We start from the raw sequence: 15,546 nt of genomic DNA, 5'->3' as shown, positions 1-15,546 counted from the left end.
TGGCTGGAGTGAGGCATCCACTGTCGGAGCTCTCTTTGAGGTCTGATCCTGGATTTTATTATCTGAGATTTAGCTCTTGAGTTTTCACTCTCTACCAGTTTAGTTTTCAAACCAAAGTGCTTGAAGAAAGAGGATGTCAAAATGGCCAAAAAGCAGTTCTCAAAGGCTTAAGCAGTAAGTTCAACTTGCATGTAAATACTGCGTTTCTTCTTTGGAAACAATGGCAGATCATAGTGCCCCAATTACAAAAACGGAAACATTTGGGAAGAAGTGATTAAATAGAGCGTTTTAACTTTGAGGGAAGTTTGGTAAGGCTGTCACCTAGAGGAGGTGACAAATGCAGAACCTTGTGTTCCCTACCAAAGCAAAGTTCACAACTTTAAATAGATGGTTTTTGAAATTCCGATGACAGCTCAGAAAGTGTCCCATCTCAGAGACAAAATGTTTGGGTATCTGGGAGCCTGAATTATAATAGGAATTGATGAGGAGGGGGGTGGCTGATGGATCTGAAGATGATTTCATAGAGGGTCTGCATAAAACACTCCAGACTTTCTAACTTCTTTTGAATGAAAGTAATGGAAATAGACTTAGAATTCACTGATGAAAAATGGAAGAGCAGAAGGGAGAGGAGAATGAAGTCTGAGATGTGATTTTATACATAGCAAAAATATGTATTCTTTTCTGACTTCACCTAGCAGATGCTAGGACAGCACAGAGATATTCTCTCTCCTGCTTTTGTAAGGACGTAGCCTTCTGCTACCTCTGATCATATGTATAAAAAAGCAGCATTTTACTTTTAGGCAGACAGAATCTAGTGATAGGGATAGAGAGTTTCTTTGAAGAAAAGCCCTAGAAAAACCCAGTAATGGGAAAAAACTCCCGCTGAGAGTTTACAGGGATTTTTCTGCTGTTTTGTGTATCAGTAATAAAAGAGCACAGAAGGAATGGGAATTGATGTCATGCACAATGTGTATGTGTTAGGAAGAAGATCAGAGAACTTTTTGCATACCACTAGTGCTGAAAACAGATCTATGACATCTTTCTCCTTATGAATCACGTCTGGAGTACTTTGGGGACGGTAAAGAGAAAGGGGATGAGAGCCGTGATTACGGTTGCGTGGAACATTTCCTAATCTTCATTTTTTAATATTTTATGTGTAAGATTGTCAGATTTGGAAAACTACTTAATTTTCATATTGGTATTTATTTATTCAGCCAGCTTTCAAAATGATGAAGAGATCCTCTAACTCCCTGTTGTCCTGCAGAACTTACTTAGGTTGGGCACCTGGCTGTGACCTTTCTCAAAGCAGGACTTTGTGCCTTCATTGCAGATGGCGTCAGGATTTTTCTTCCTTTGTCTATTGTGTTAACTCCCCAAGAGCTGGAGTTAGTCCTGCACCTGCAGACTTATAGTCTCTTGAAGATAAAGAAGAGTTACCTCTTGGCCATGCAGCTTTAAACAAATATTTGAGCACTATCAAAGCCAGTGAGGAGCTGATGACATAAGACGTAATCTATCCTCATGATAAACTGATCAGCTGTTGCCTTGTCTTCAGTGGTGCCAGTTTGTCTGTTCTGTAGAGTCAAGACTGCCAGTTGGGGTTTAAGAAGAAGCGTGAGTGTCTTCCTAGGTTTCCTGAAGCACAAGCTTAATTAATGGCATTTTGAAGGATATGAGTGGTGTGGTTGTCAGTGGGATTAGTGCTGGGAATTGATAGCCATGATGAAGGAGGGAGCTCTAGTCATTGCGGGGGAAACACGAAGCATAGTCCCATGCAAAGCAAAGAACAGTTCAGTCTGCATGCATTGGCCACACTTTAGTGTTCATTAATGTTAGCTTATTGGTCTCTGTGCTTTTAATCCATTACATCTTTCATGGATATATTGTATTGGATAGCTTTCTTCCTTTTTTTTCTTCTAGAAAAATTAAAATATTTCCCTCCAGCCATGAGAATTTTTTCTTCTATGTACAAGGAAACTTTGTTATCACGCTTAAGCTGAAATTAAGGTATTCTAGTAATTGCTGATTAAGAGATTTTCTTGATATGTTCTTTCCCCCTGTCCCCGCTGGAACAATTTGGAATCACATTGGAGAGTTTACTCAAGAAGGAAATATAGAGCTGTTACCTGTGCTTTAGGAAGTCTGAAAGGGCTACGCTCTGAATCTTTCTTAATATCTTAGAAAACCAAATTTAAATGCCTGTCAGCTCCTCTTGCAAAAGGCTGACAGAGTCTAATTGGTATGTTTTACATTATAAGGAGGTCACTCTATTATTTTTCCTTTTCAACAAATGAAGGATGGAAAATTCAAACACAGATGACAAGGATTTTATTGTTGGGTTATTTTTCTTTCATATATGGGATATGATTAAATGTATGCTGTCAAAGAGGGACCTTTTTACAGGTTGATACTATTGATTAGTATTTGAGACCTGTAAACAGCAGTATTATTATATGTATAAGAAAATATAATTAAAAATTATTACATTGATATTTTATTTCTCACAGGGAGAACATTTCAAATATTCATCTCATATAGCATGTAGCAGAAATTACTTGGCTCAAGTAGATACCCCAAAATCATGTTTTAATAATTTCTTCCTTTTTTCATCTTTTTTTTTTTTTTTTTCCACAGTCACATGACACAATCAGCCACATTTGAAGACCCTCGAATAGAGAGCTGCCAAATAACCCCTCCAGCCCCTCGGAAAGTGGAAATGAGGAGGGATCCTGTGCTAGGATTTGGTTTTGTGGCTGGTAGTGAAAAGCCAGTTGTTGTACGCTCAGTAACACCAGGTATGTTTTCCTCACCTGACCCCAAAAGCAAACTTGGCACCTCTTAGTATCACTAACTGGCTGGATTGCTAATTGAGAAAATAGCTGTAGTGATATTCCTAAAAAATTGTATTGACTTCTGTTGTTTTCTCCAAAAGAAGTGCAATTATTTGAGAGTGTCAACGATAATTCTGTGAATGTATTTATACTGACTGAGAACTTAATCCACTGAGATGAAATATAGTTACAAATGTAAGTACTGTTGAAGTATTCCAGTAGTAAAAGTAAACAAAATTCCTTGGTAAGATAGTATTAGGAGGTAGTTTCTTCCTGTTTGAACCCTATGTAAATACATTAACAAAAAGTCAGCTTTAGATTATTGCTCTGAGCTGTTGCTATTGTTTGCCTGAAACAGACTTGATCTACTTCATTCAGAAAAGAAGGTCTTCGCCCAGTTAAGTTCATATTGATTTGATGTCACCCTCATTGCCATCTAATCAGAATTTCAGGAGGTATACTGAGTTGCATGATTATAACTTACATGTTTTTCATGCTGTCATCTGTTTCAAAGGATATTATTGCTGGCTTTTTTTTCTTTCCTTTTTCTTTTTTTTTGTTTTTAATGGGTTCTTCTGTTTAATCAAGTGACCAAAAAAACAAGATCAGAGCATACCTATAAAACTTCCTAACTGCAGTGAAAATTATTGTGGTTTTTGGTATTTTTGAATTTATGGGACTGCTTAGTCTACTGAACCAGCAGGCTTTATGCTTAAAAGTTCAGCTGTTACATAAATTGCCTTGGAGCTAAGGACGGGGATTTGACTTTGCTCCCGTTCAATATGTTCTGCAGAATCCCCATAGAGAGCAGAGGAGAGGCAAAATTGACTGCATGGAGTTCTGATGTCATTTGCCCGCGTGTGTGCATTGATTTTATTTGTATTGCTTTCAGATGGAGTGAATGTTGTAACTCATATTTGAACTGAAGCAGACAGATCTTTTCTCCCAAGTTAGCGTTATTAATGTAATTTTTTTTTTTTAAAGTTCAATCTGGAAAAGGTGTTACCTTGCATTCTAAGTGAACAGAAGGAAAGATGAGTTCAAAGCAACGTTCTTGTGTATGGATTTGTATCCATGAGTGCTGGATGTATAAGCAAAGTAAAATCTTCAAATCAAAGAGAGGAGAGGAACAGCATTAACTTAACCACTAAATGAACTGTTTCTGATACTGAAACATTTTCTTTTAAGACTTTATCTTCATATTAGTGATTTTTTTGATACTTTTTAATGTATCATCAATGTAGAGCTTAAAGGCAAGAGACTAGAGGATATAACTTTTGATTTGGAATCATGATATTATACTCTGCTTTGGGCATGTAATCATGCTGGAAGCAAAATATTATGTATATCTTATAAAACATAACATGAATTTTAGTAGTGTCAAAATTCAAAAGCACATAGGCACATCTGATTGCCTACTTACACTAATCTTTAATGTCTGCATCTAACTGAGAGTGCCAGTACTTTTGGACATATTATGTAAAATTCTGTTCACCAAGTAGTAGGAATGCAAAAGAAAAGAGACTCCAAGACCGGAGGTATAGAAACTTACTATTTTAGGACTGAAGGAAACAGGTTTGTTTTGCTCAGAACAGGAAAGTCAGAGGAAAGATGTGTGAATGACTTTAAAACATGGTGAGTGACGTTTCATAGAAAAGAGGAATATGATGTTCCCCAGTGCTACTTTGGCTGGGACAAGAAATAATGTGTAGACACCAGAGAAGATGATTTCCTGACCTTAACAGTAGTTAAAGAGGATTACATAATTATAAGAAAAGGAGTCTTTACCAGAGTGGTCTTGTTTGAATGTCAAACAAACATTGATAAGCAAGCAATGAAGTATGGCTGTCACACCTTGAAGAATGAATTAGGTTACTCGAATGGGCCCTGTTTCTCCTCAAGAAAATCTAGCCCTCATTTTTAGGTGCCTAAATATTGTTCCGGAGCTAAACTTGAGTAACTTCAGGAGAAACTGTTAAGTCACTGGCTTTCAAGATATTCCTGGTGAGGAAGTAAAGTTAAAAAAAAAAAAAAAAGTTAAAAAAAAAAAAAGTGATTTAAAAAAAGTGCTAAGCATGCTATTAGTTGAAGAGAAAGGACTCATAGCAGATGAACTGCAGAGTGTGCATGTGCATTTTGAATATCTACTAACCTTGCTTTTTTTCATTTATCTGCAGGCGGCCCCTCTGAAGGAAAGCTTATACCGGGGGATCAGATCATAATGATTAATGATGAGCCAGTCAGCACTGCTCCGAGGGAGAGAGTCATCGACCTTGTCAGGTAGTTGATGTCCTGTCACTTAAACTATGAACCCACTGGCTTACTTCCTGTGCAGTCATTTGATTATACAGCAGTCTTGCCTTCTCATAGTGGAGAAAAGATAAAATAATGTTATTTCAGTCATAACGAATAAGGGTGAGATACTTCAGTATGGAAATGAAGTATCCTTTTAAATGTCCTTCGGGTAGGTGCAAAAGTATAATAGGGTATTGGAACAGTTCCAAAACGCTTGAGTATCAAAAGAGGAATAGTATTCTGTGGGCATTTTGTTTTGGTATGAGTTATTGAAAAGATAAATCCTGGAGCTAAGCAGCTCCAGTCATTGTTCCTCTGTTGCATTTTTTGCAAAAAGAAAGTTGAGATGGTCTGTTGTATGTCAAAATAAAGAAAATGTGCTGGGGGAATTTTGAGGTTGGAGATAGGAGTATGGAGGGAAGCTCAAAGAGTGGTACGTGTTTGGGTGGGTTGCTGGTAAAGAGTTTGTGTGAGGAAAGCAGGCAGGGCTGTGTAGATATGAGGCAGAAAACAAAAGAAATGTGTGACTGGATACTGCAGGAAAGGAAAAGTGTCGATATTTATAGTGGGCCATAGAAAGAAAGGAAAGAGAAACTGAAAAATGCTCAGGGTGAAGAAACTGATGTGATGTGGCTAACAAACTGTATTTTGAGTAACAAGACATGTTAGTACATTGCATAAAAAAAAACCTGTTAATTCAAAAATTAAAAAATTAAATATAAGACTGCTTACTTCAATTTTCAGGACCCAGGTTGCTGGAGACGTGTTTGGTACCTATGTCTTTCTTCTCATTGGTACAAACTCTGAATTGTTCCAATTAATTTCTAGGACATATACAAGTTTTAACTGTGCAGGTACCTCTCCTCAGGACTGGTAGCTGTCAGTGTTATCAGTGTCACCTGTAAAATTTTGGAAAGTTGCATTTGCTACCAGAAATGAATGCGCCGCCCTTATAGTTGTATTCCCCTTACAGATCACATTTTGCACAGATGGATGCTCAATTGCTACAGAAAGGAGCTATAGAAATAGTATGAAAGGCTCTTCACTACAGCAAAAGAGGTGCAAGCAACACATGCCTTTATCTCTATTAAGATGGGTGTGGTCAAAAAAAAAAGCATTTCCAGATTTTAAAAAAAGTATTAACCTGAAAGTCAGATAACAGTCAGGAGGGAACTTTGACCCTTGCTTTTTGCTGATAAAGAGGCCCCATAAACTGCAGAAACAATCTTACTCCTATTAAATTTGTGACTAATGGTCTCTTGACCATTGGCGTAAGCTTCACAAATGGATCTTAAATTCATTTTTGATACCATTGTGTCTTTATAAAGGGTTCATATTGAAGTCTTTATTCTTTTCTTGATTCGTTGATATCTTAGTAATCAGAATTAGGATTTCCATCTTGTTTATATGCTGCCAGCAATATATAGTAATAACAACTAGGAAAATAGACTGATTACAGCTGAAACAAACAGGGCTTACTGTGTGGTTGATTCCTCTGTCTGCTCTCAGATGAGAAACTGAATAAGAATGTAGCCCTTCCTAATTACCTTGACTCTGTAGGTAACAAATTAGGTGCTGTTGTATTCCAGGGAAATCTTTTGGTGACACTTTTCTTACACTATAAGCCTGCCTCAGCTCTCAAAATCTATCTGCCATTGGAATTTTGTTAGAGGCTCATTCTTTGACTAGACTCAAAGTGAAATGTACTGGAGTTGTATATTACAGCGTTTGAAACGAAGAGCTTTCTTTTCATGCCAGTGGGACATCTGAAATGATTAGAAACTGTCACTGTATGTCCTGACATCATAGCAGAAGCTTTTCTTTATGCCAATGAAGTAATGAATCCCTTCTATATAACAAAGTATTTTCATAAGGATAGGATATGTCTGCAACTCTGAAAACAATACTTGCTTTCAGCTTTCAATGTGGTTGGAAGCAATTTTGAAATCTTGTTTTCCAGCTGATAGCAATGAGTGTGTTTTAGGTGCATAGAGGGGGCAGCGAGTATAATCACAAAATCATTCAAAAATTGAGGTGGAAGGGATTTCTGAAGGTCAGTTCAGAATCTCCTGCTCAAAGCAGAGGTAGTGTCAAAGTTGGACATGTCTTCTCAGCACCTGTCCAGTCAAGTTTATCTCCAAAGATAGCCATACTGAACAGATGGTTCAGTGCTTAGCCAGTGGCATCATAAACAATTTCCTTCCTTATATCCAACTGGAATTTCTATTGGTACAAATTGTGGCCTTTACCTTTTGTTCTATGTCTGCCTGCCTCTGCGGAGGGTCTGGCACTGCTCTCTCTGTAGCAACCTATTAGATACTGGAAGATTTGTCTTTCTCCCTAAGCATTCTCAGGCTAAACCTTCTTTCCTTAGTCAGTTCTAAGTCTTGTGCTTAAGCCTTACAACTATCTTAGAGGCCCTCCACTGGAGTCTCTAGTTGTCGTTAACTGTTAGCAGCTTTTTGTCAGTGAACATCTGAGATCTCAGACTGGAAAGGATGGTAAATGTACAGCTTTGCAAGGAAAAGAAATAGTTCCCTCAACCTACTGGTTGTGCTCTTGCTTGTGCAGCACACTATGCACTTCACTCCACTGGCAGAGGACGCTGTAGACTCGTGTTCTAGTTGTTGTCCAGCAGGACCCCACATCATTTTCTGTGGAAAATTTTTCTAAGACTGAAGTGAACTTTACTGTCCCAGAATTTCCTAGCCCCTTTCTCTTTTTTTTTTTTTTGTTTTGTTTTGTTTAAGATAAGCAAGATATTCCTCTTTTTTCAGTCATTAGGAACCTACTTTGTTCAATATGACTGCAAACGTTATACAGCAACTTTTCCAAGGCATAAACCAGCTCCCTCAGCAGCCTTAGATTCACTCCACCCAGGCCCATGGACCTGTGGGTGCTCCTCTTGCCTAGCCAATCACTAATTCGATCTTCGTCCAGTAATCACAGGGATAAGGGTGTCTTGAAGGCATAGCTCATTACTGAAGACTGAAACAAAGAAAGCATCAAGTACCTCAGCATTTTTAGTGTCTTCATTTAGGTTTCCCATCCCATTCAGCAGCTTCCCCTTGGCTTTTCTTTCATTGCTGATGTACCTGAAGAGGCTCATCTTGTTAATGTTCACATCTTTACTGGTTTCAGTGATAGTTGAGTTTAGGCTGAGGCTGACTGGTAATTCCGTTCCTGCCTGGCAAAGTAGTACTTTTCTGTTTCTCTTAGGTATCCTGCTTCCACTTCCATCTACTGCACAGTTCTGTTTTGTGCTGGATCTTAGCCTGGAGTTCCCTATGGAGCGAGGCTGGTGTTCTACCTTGACTACCCACTTCCTTGCAGATCAGACTGGACCATTCTGGCGCTTGAAGGAGGCTCTCCATGAAGATCAACCAACCTCACTGGGCTTTTGCTTTTCAGAGCTGTATCAAGTTGAAGTCTTTTCTTTAGCTTTATGTTGTGCCATGTCTTGATTACTGCAACTAGTCAGTGAAAAATTGATATTCCTACACAGTATTTTTCTGTGATTGTACGGTCTGTTGCTGATTAGGTATAGTAAAGTATATATTATATTTGTGATGTGAAATTCTATGACTGTTGTCATGCAGCTTTCCCTCACAGCTTTTTGTAAAGACAAGAAATGATTTGTCTTTATGATTGCAGAGAGTAAGAGAAAAAATAATCTACTTTCAAATTACAGGCATAAGGATCACACTGTACCAAACAAAGAAAACAAACAAACTTCATGTGAAAGAAGACAAATTTCATAACTAGATAATCATAGAGCTTTATCAAAACTTTTAAATAAAAGTATATACAAATGTTAACTGTTAGGTGAACCTAATTAGAGTTTTTAGTCTAATGCAGTATGTAATTGTTTCCCAAAAAAACCTTGCTGGGAAATTTACTTTGAAAAAGTTGTGGTACTGAGGGCAAAGAAAATGGAAAATGAAATTTCTGCTCCACTCCATCTTCAATCAAAAAAAAAAAAATTATGCAAGATTCTGAATTTTCACCAAGGAGAATGCTGTGGTTTAACCCAGCACCACGGTCATTTGCTCACCCCCACATCCCCAACCTCCAGCTGTCAGTGGGATGGGGGAGAGAATCAGAAGAGAAAACAAAGTAGAAAAGGAAGAAGAAAAAGATAATAGTAATGATTATTGTATATATACACAACAAGTGAAGCACAAGCGACTGCTCACCACGCACTGACAAGTACAGAGTCAGGCCCCAAGCAGTAGCAGCCTGCTCTGGCCAACTCCCCACCATTTTTCAAGTTTTTTCACAGAATCACAGAATGGCCTGGGTTGGAAGGGACCTCAAGGTTCATGAATCTCCAGCGCCCCTGCCAGGCAGGGCCCCCAACCTCCCCGTTTACTAGACCAGGTTGCCCAGGGCCCCATCCAACCTGGCCTTGAGCACCTCCAGGGATGGGGCATCCACAACCTCTCTGGGCAGCCTGTTCCAGCACCTCACCACTCATGGTAAAGAATTTCCCCCTAACATCCAACCTAAATCTTCCCTCTTTCAACTTAAAACCGTTCCCCTTGTCCTGCTGTTATCTACAGAATCACATGATATCGTACGGAATGGAATGTCCTTTAGCCAGTTTAGGTCAGCTGTGCTGGTTCTGTCCCCTCTTAGCTCTCCTCGCCCTCCCAGTGCCTCCTTGCTTCACTAGCAGGACAGTACCAGAAGCTGAAACAGCTGTGGCTATGTACAGCGTTACTCAGCAGTAGCTAAAGCATCAGTGTGTTATCAACATTGTTTTTCTCCTAAAGCCAAAACCCAGCATCATAACCAGACACTATGAAGGAAAGATCATCTCTGTCCCAGCTGAAACCAGGACAAAGAGCATTTGAAAAATGTCAGTTAAATCTTTTTTCATTAGCAAAGAGCATGTCCCTAAGCAATACATTTGGTTTACTTCTAAATTATCCACAAGATAAATAGCATCCATGTTTTCACATTACTTTGTTTTACTTCAGCAAAGCAGCTGCAATTTCAGCTGTCTTATCAGGTGCAAATTCATTATGTCCATTTTACTCTTAAAATAAGGTTAAAAATGGTTAAACCAGTCTTTTATGGAGATCAATTTTGTGTAACAGTTTTACTGCATGAAAATGCAAGAAGATAAGGGGAACACACAGTACATAGATTTTCACAACGTCTCTATTGCATGTTGATATTCTAATTTTGTTTGTGATTTCTAACTATTTCTTACTGAAAATGAGCTATCTTAACTGTAAAACTGTATTTAAAACCACCTCTGCAGACTCCAGGGGTACAGAGAAGGAATATGGTAAAAGATTTTGTTGGTGGTTTTTTTTTGTTTTGTTTTGTTTTGGGGGGGGTTGTGTATATACGTGGGTTTTTTTTAATGAATTAAGGAATACTGTAGTTATCCTAGGAGGTCTCAGGCCTGAGGATTATCAGAGTTATTCAGTATAAATATCCCCTGTAGATCATTTTCATCCATCTAACTCCTTTTGACGTGCGGAAATCAGACCTTATAGCCAGTAAGGATATAGAGCAGGTATGTGTTTATTGGTGACACGCATACACCCTGGTGCAAGGGGGATCGCTCCACCTAACTTGCACACTGTCAGGAGAAATCGTGCTATAGATATAGGTTGAACTAATTCATAATCAGTAGTTGACAGGAATTTGGATACATATTCATTACATTCCCGAAAGCCCATTAACATGCAGTCCCTCCCCCCCTTGCACGTGCATAGTAGGTCGTGATGATGAAGGCTCATAGTCTTCCTCGCGAAGGCTCATAGTCTTCCTCGCGAAGGCTCATAGTCTTCCTCGTGAAGGCTCATAGTCTTCCTTGCTGCAAACTTCTGACCCTGAAGGGGGGGTATCCCCTGAACTGGTTTCAACTTGCTCTGTAGACATCTAATCACCTCCCTGCCAAATGTTTTCGAGCTGCTCTTCAGTCCTTATCTTTATGGCCTTCATCCTCCTTGTTATTCCGGACCTAGTGTCTGTGAAAGTGCTTGGAATCCCTTGTATTCTAACACTCTCTACATAAACTATCTCTATTTGCCACTTATTTCTACTTTGTGAAGCTGCTTTCCCTTTTCTTGCTGTGAGGCCCTTCTCTCTGTAACTGCAGGGTCTTGTTCTCACTCTTCACTTTAGTCCTGCTTTACTGACAACATTTAATTAGCGTTCAAGTCATCCTTTGAAAGCCAAGGTTGCAGAGAGATGAATACTGTGTGATTTGCAGACCAAATAAATAGGCACTCATTATTTCTGGGTAATGTTCAATGACTTTTGTACCATATTAAGTTCTCCTGAGCTATTTTCAAGCAGAAATCTAGAAGTCATGTTTATGGTTTCCCTTACCAAAAGAGGTCACCTTTATGAGTATCACTAGTGGTTGCATTCTAGAAGTGTTCTATTCAAGACAGAAAGTTACTGAAGTTGGAAAAAGAAGAAACAAGCCCAGTTTTCTAAATGTATTCTTAAAATCAAGGCAAGAAGCAAGTGAACACAATACTAAAGAAAGAAGATGCATTTGTAGTACAGACTGTTCAAAGCTGTAGCACGAGCTACTCATCCTGTTTTTATTTTACTGCCAGTGCGGATTCTGTAATGTACAGCTTAGTACAGATTGTACTAAGTATGCATTAGTCTACAAGGACCATAACATGAGTAAAGGGTCTTTTTATTTAGCAAGTTATTTTACTGATAGTTTGAGTGACACACAGGCACGATGCTTACCTCGTAAAACAAACTCCAAATAGGGCATGGTAATGGTACTTTGTTCATTCATTGATTAAAATAATTATCTAGGTTTTATATATATATAAGTGCAGAGACATTGGAAGAGTGTTATCTGTATGAAATACTTGCCTCGTTTTAGGTGAAACTGTCCTGTTGCAGAAAGCTTTATTTACTCATTGTCTAAAGAAGGAGGACAGAAAACCATCTTAGAATAGAAACCTGACTTCTTAATTGCTAAATTAGAGCGGACTAATCTCACTCCTTGAAACTATAGAAGCAATAGATCAGTATTTGGCTTCTTGTGGAATTCCATCAAAAGACTTCAATTGCAAAGCTGTAACAAGCAAACAAAAAAGGTGAAATTCATTAAGGGCTATTCTTTCCGATTGTCTCTATTTTCTATTTAAGAGACATAAGATAACATAAAATAATGTGTTGGCAAGTTTTTGTCATGGGGATCTGGAGGGTTCTTTCAATTCTGCAGTAGCATTTTTGTTTGAATTTGTATTACCAAACGACTGGAGAGAAATAACCCTCCAGGGTTTTAGGCTGTGTTGCATTTTAAGTGATAAAGTAAATTTAATCAATGCTGACCTTCCTCACCATCATCAAGCAGTGGATAAGGATTCTACTGCTGCCATTTGACTGTGAGTGTGTCAGGGGACCAGTCTGCCTTCTCTGTACCATCACAGTTAAATGCGAGTGCAACAATGAGCTCAGTAGCAGTGCCTGTCATCATTGTCTTTTCACAGCAGCTGTAAAGATCAGTTCTCAAATGCAATTTCTGTCTCCAGGCTTAGACTATCTCATATGTTGTATCAAGCAATTTTGGTGAACTTAATATTAAAGACATTCTTTCTTCATCGATATCGTATAGCAAAAGTCAAGGATATTAAGTTATTAACTATGATACAGCTTAGCAATCAAGAATCTTGAAGCCTGCTATTCCTGAAAAACCAATCATGCAGACATTTCGTTTGAAGGTACTCCATTATGCTCCCAGTTCAGTACATAAATCCGGAGGCTGTACACGTTTTTGCTTCAAGCCTTGACACTGTGAATGACTAATGTTTTGGTTTTTAGATACATAATGCTGAACTGAGGGACAGAGTGTTGGACCAAATTCTCTGTAGTTGGTAGGAGTTTTACAAGTGAGATCAATGGGCATTACGTTTTCTGACAAGACATTTAATTAAGTACCTCTAACAGCTGACCCAAGCATAGAGCTCAGATGCAGGATAAGAGAACTCAGTTCCTGGCAGACTCAAGGCGTGCTGTTAGATATATATCTTCTACATTTTGAGGTATTTCTGCAACGTAACAGAGATAACAAATGCCATAAATTAGCTGCTGCAGTCTAATTGTGATAGCACAGATTTAGCATCGTCTACTTTGCCTGTTTTCTTGGCTGCCATGGTGAGGTGCTTTTGGTACTTGAGCTAATGGATTGAGAACTGAATCGGGTCTCTGTAGATTGTAACCCTATAATATGGTTCCAAATAGCTTGTCCACCTTGTCAAAGGCCTGTAAGAATTAAGCTGAGGTAGAAGCTGTAGGAAGATATGACTTGTTACTGTTAAAATTGATACAAACTATGGACATTTTCTTTTAAAAGCTTTGGGTTGGTGAAAGCATGCATTCTCACATTGTTCATGTGTTCTTAGCAGCAAGTTAGCTGATGTGATTTAGACAAGCTTGGGCTCAATAGTTCAAAGGTTTGGAATACTCACAACTTAATTCATAAGATTCTTTTATGTTCACCAAGCTGGATACCCCCTACAGTTAGCGAATGTGTTGTCGTTTTGAAATTCCAAGGCTTGATGTGTCATCCAGCTGAAGTGTTATGTCATCATCAAACTCTGTTATCTTTTGGAGTCACGATGAATTTCAGGTCAGCTGTTCCATAACAAGTTATTTTATGGGAACAGAACACAGAGGTACAGACAGAGATAATGAACAGCTGTGCCCAATGCATGAGTAGCTGTAGAAAAGTCCTTTTTTAGATATGAACCAGCAAATGTTGCTATCACTACCATGCCCTGACAAGCGGGCTTGCTGCTGCTTGTACAACTAAACAAATACTTGTCTGCATGGGGCATGGGGGATTTACTCTGAAGCTATGATTTACTTTAAAACAATGATGCAAAAGTTTCAAATTGCTTACATGTAAAAACATATAGATGAGTAGCCAGCTTTTATCTTATCTTGTGTGAATTTACCCTTTCACGTGATGGATTTCCTCTGTATAGCATGCTCTGTAATAGATGTTTGTCCCTCTTTGTGGTGTAGCTTCAAGCTCTGTGCATCTGAGGATTACTTGTTGTTGAATGGGCCGGAGGAGGTGCCTGGAAATCTCATGTCTTGTGTCTGGGGACAGGAAGGGGGTTTCTTTCCTGACATTGTTACCTGTCTCCTCTTTGGATGCCATTTCCAAATCATAAAAGATTTTGTTGGGCAAGATAGCCCTCTACATCCTGCTGCTGATACTTGAATATTGTGTGGCTTGTGTGACTGCCTTGAGCATGTTACTACAGGACAGCTATAGTTTTACAAGGTAAACACTGTGGCACAGAGCAGTTTAATCAGCGGAGAGCAGAAAACAAGGAGGAAAACAAGACAGAGACAGCTTGAGGAGGTTGCTCAGGAAATGTCAGTTTGTGCTGAACAGTTTCTGGGACTGAAGAAGCAGTATGGGCTGCCAACAAGCAGTGGTTGTAAAGTATGAAGATCACAGACGTACCTTCACCACTGCATGTGCTGAGCCACTCTGCTCTTCCAGTAAAGTGTTACAGTCCTCACTGAGAAGTTTACAACTCCCTCATCCTGCCAGTCAGTTATTGACTGCATATAGACATCATCTAGTGAAGCTACGGTAATGGAAAGCATTGACATCGTTGAGGAGCCATGTTAGTTGCATGACGTAAGGCCTGTGATGCTTTTTGGAGCCTTTTATTACATACTGGGTATTTCCGTACATTTTTGTCTGCAAGCAGAAGTTGCATTCTGGCTATTTATATTTGGACACAATCTCGGCTACACACGTGTTACTCTAGGAATCACCTTGTTAGAATTTTCAGTATTCTGAGCTGTTTTCCTTAATGAAATGTGGACAGTGATGGCATCGGCATTCCTTTTTAAGCTGAGATGCTGCTAGACGTTTGGGCCCTAGAAGTTACCTGTTTTATTTGTTGCCTGAGTAGCTACAGGGTGACAGAGAAATGTGCATTTAAACAAGTGAAAGGAAAATGAAGACACCAAGCACAGTGCTTGTAGTTACTGTGAATTACCCAAATGCTGTTTTTGACAGAAAGACAGCAATGGTGATAGCAAGCACTGGGAGGCAAATGAGATGCTTTGCTGGTTTTCTGAGTTGACCCTTGGAAGGCTGTGTCTGCTACAGGTGCCTTGTATCGAGGAAAAGCATAAAGATTTTAATCTCCTGCTTTAGGGATGCTGTTTTATATGCACCAGTGCTCATAGGAAATGTAAAAGGTAATTTAAACTATTGTGAGAGGAGGGTGAAAAGACCGTGATCGATTTGCAATATCTTATGTGATTTCATGAATTTGAAATAGCTTTATTCTTTAGCTGTTAGTTCTGCAGAATCTCCTGGCAGTGTCTGTGCTTGAAGGCTTTTGTGTATTTCACAAAAACTCATTTGTTTGTCAAATTGGAGAAAATAAAGCTA

General features: G+C 38.9%; 1 protein-coding gene across 2 annotated transcripts in view; it reads left to right on the top strand.

Moving 5' to 3' along the window:
- FRMPD4 (FERM and PDZ domain containing 4) overlaps positions 1–15,546 on the top strand; it is a 304,246-nt gene that overhangs the window by 228,671 nt on the left and 60,029 nt on the right. For both annotated transcript variants that reach the window (XM_416838.8, XM_040662265.2), the window contains 2 exons: positions 2,635–2,795; positions 5,009–5,111. In XM_416838.8, coding sequence (XP_416838.4) covers positions 2,635–2,795; positions 5,009–5,111 — 264 coding nt within the window. The remainder of the gene's footprint in view (positions 1–2,634; positions 2,796–5,008; positions 5,112–15,546) is intronic.

Source organism: Gallus gallus, chromosome 1 (assembly GCF_016699485.2).
Source record: "Gallus gallus isolate bGalGal1 chromosome 1, bGalGal1.mat.broiler.GRCg7b, whole genome shotgun sequence".
Taxonomy (NCBI): domain Eukaryota; kingdom Metazoa; phylum Chordata; class Aves; order Galliformes; family Phasianidae; genus Gallus; species Gallus gallus.
This window is presented reverse-complemented; position numbering and strand designations above follow the sequence as displayed.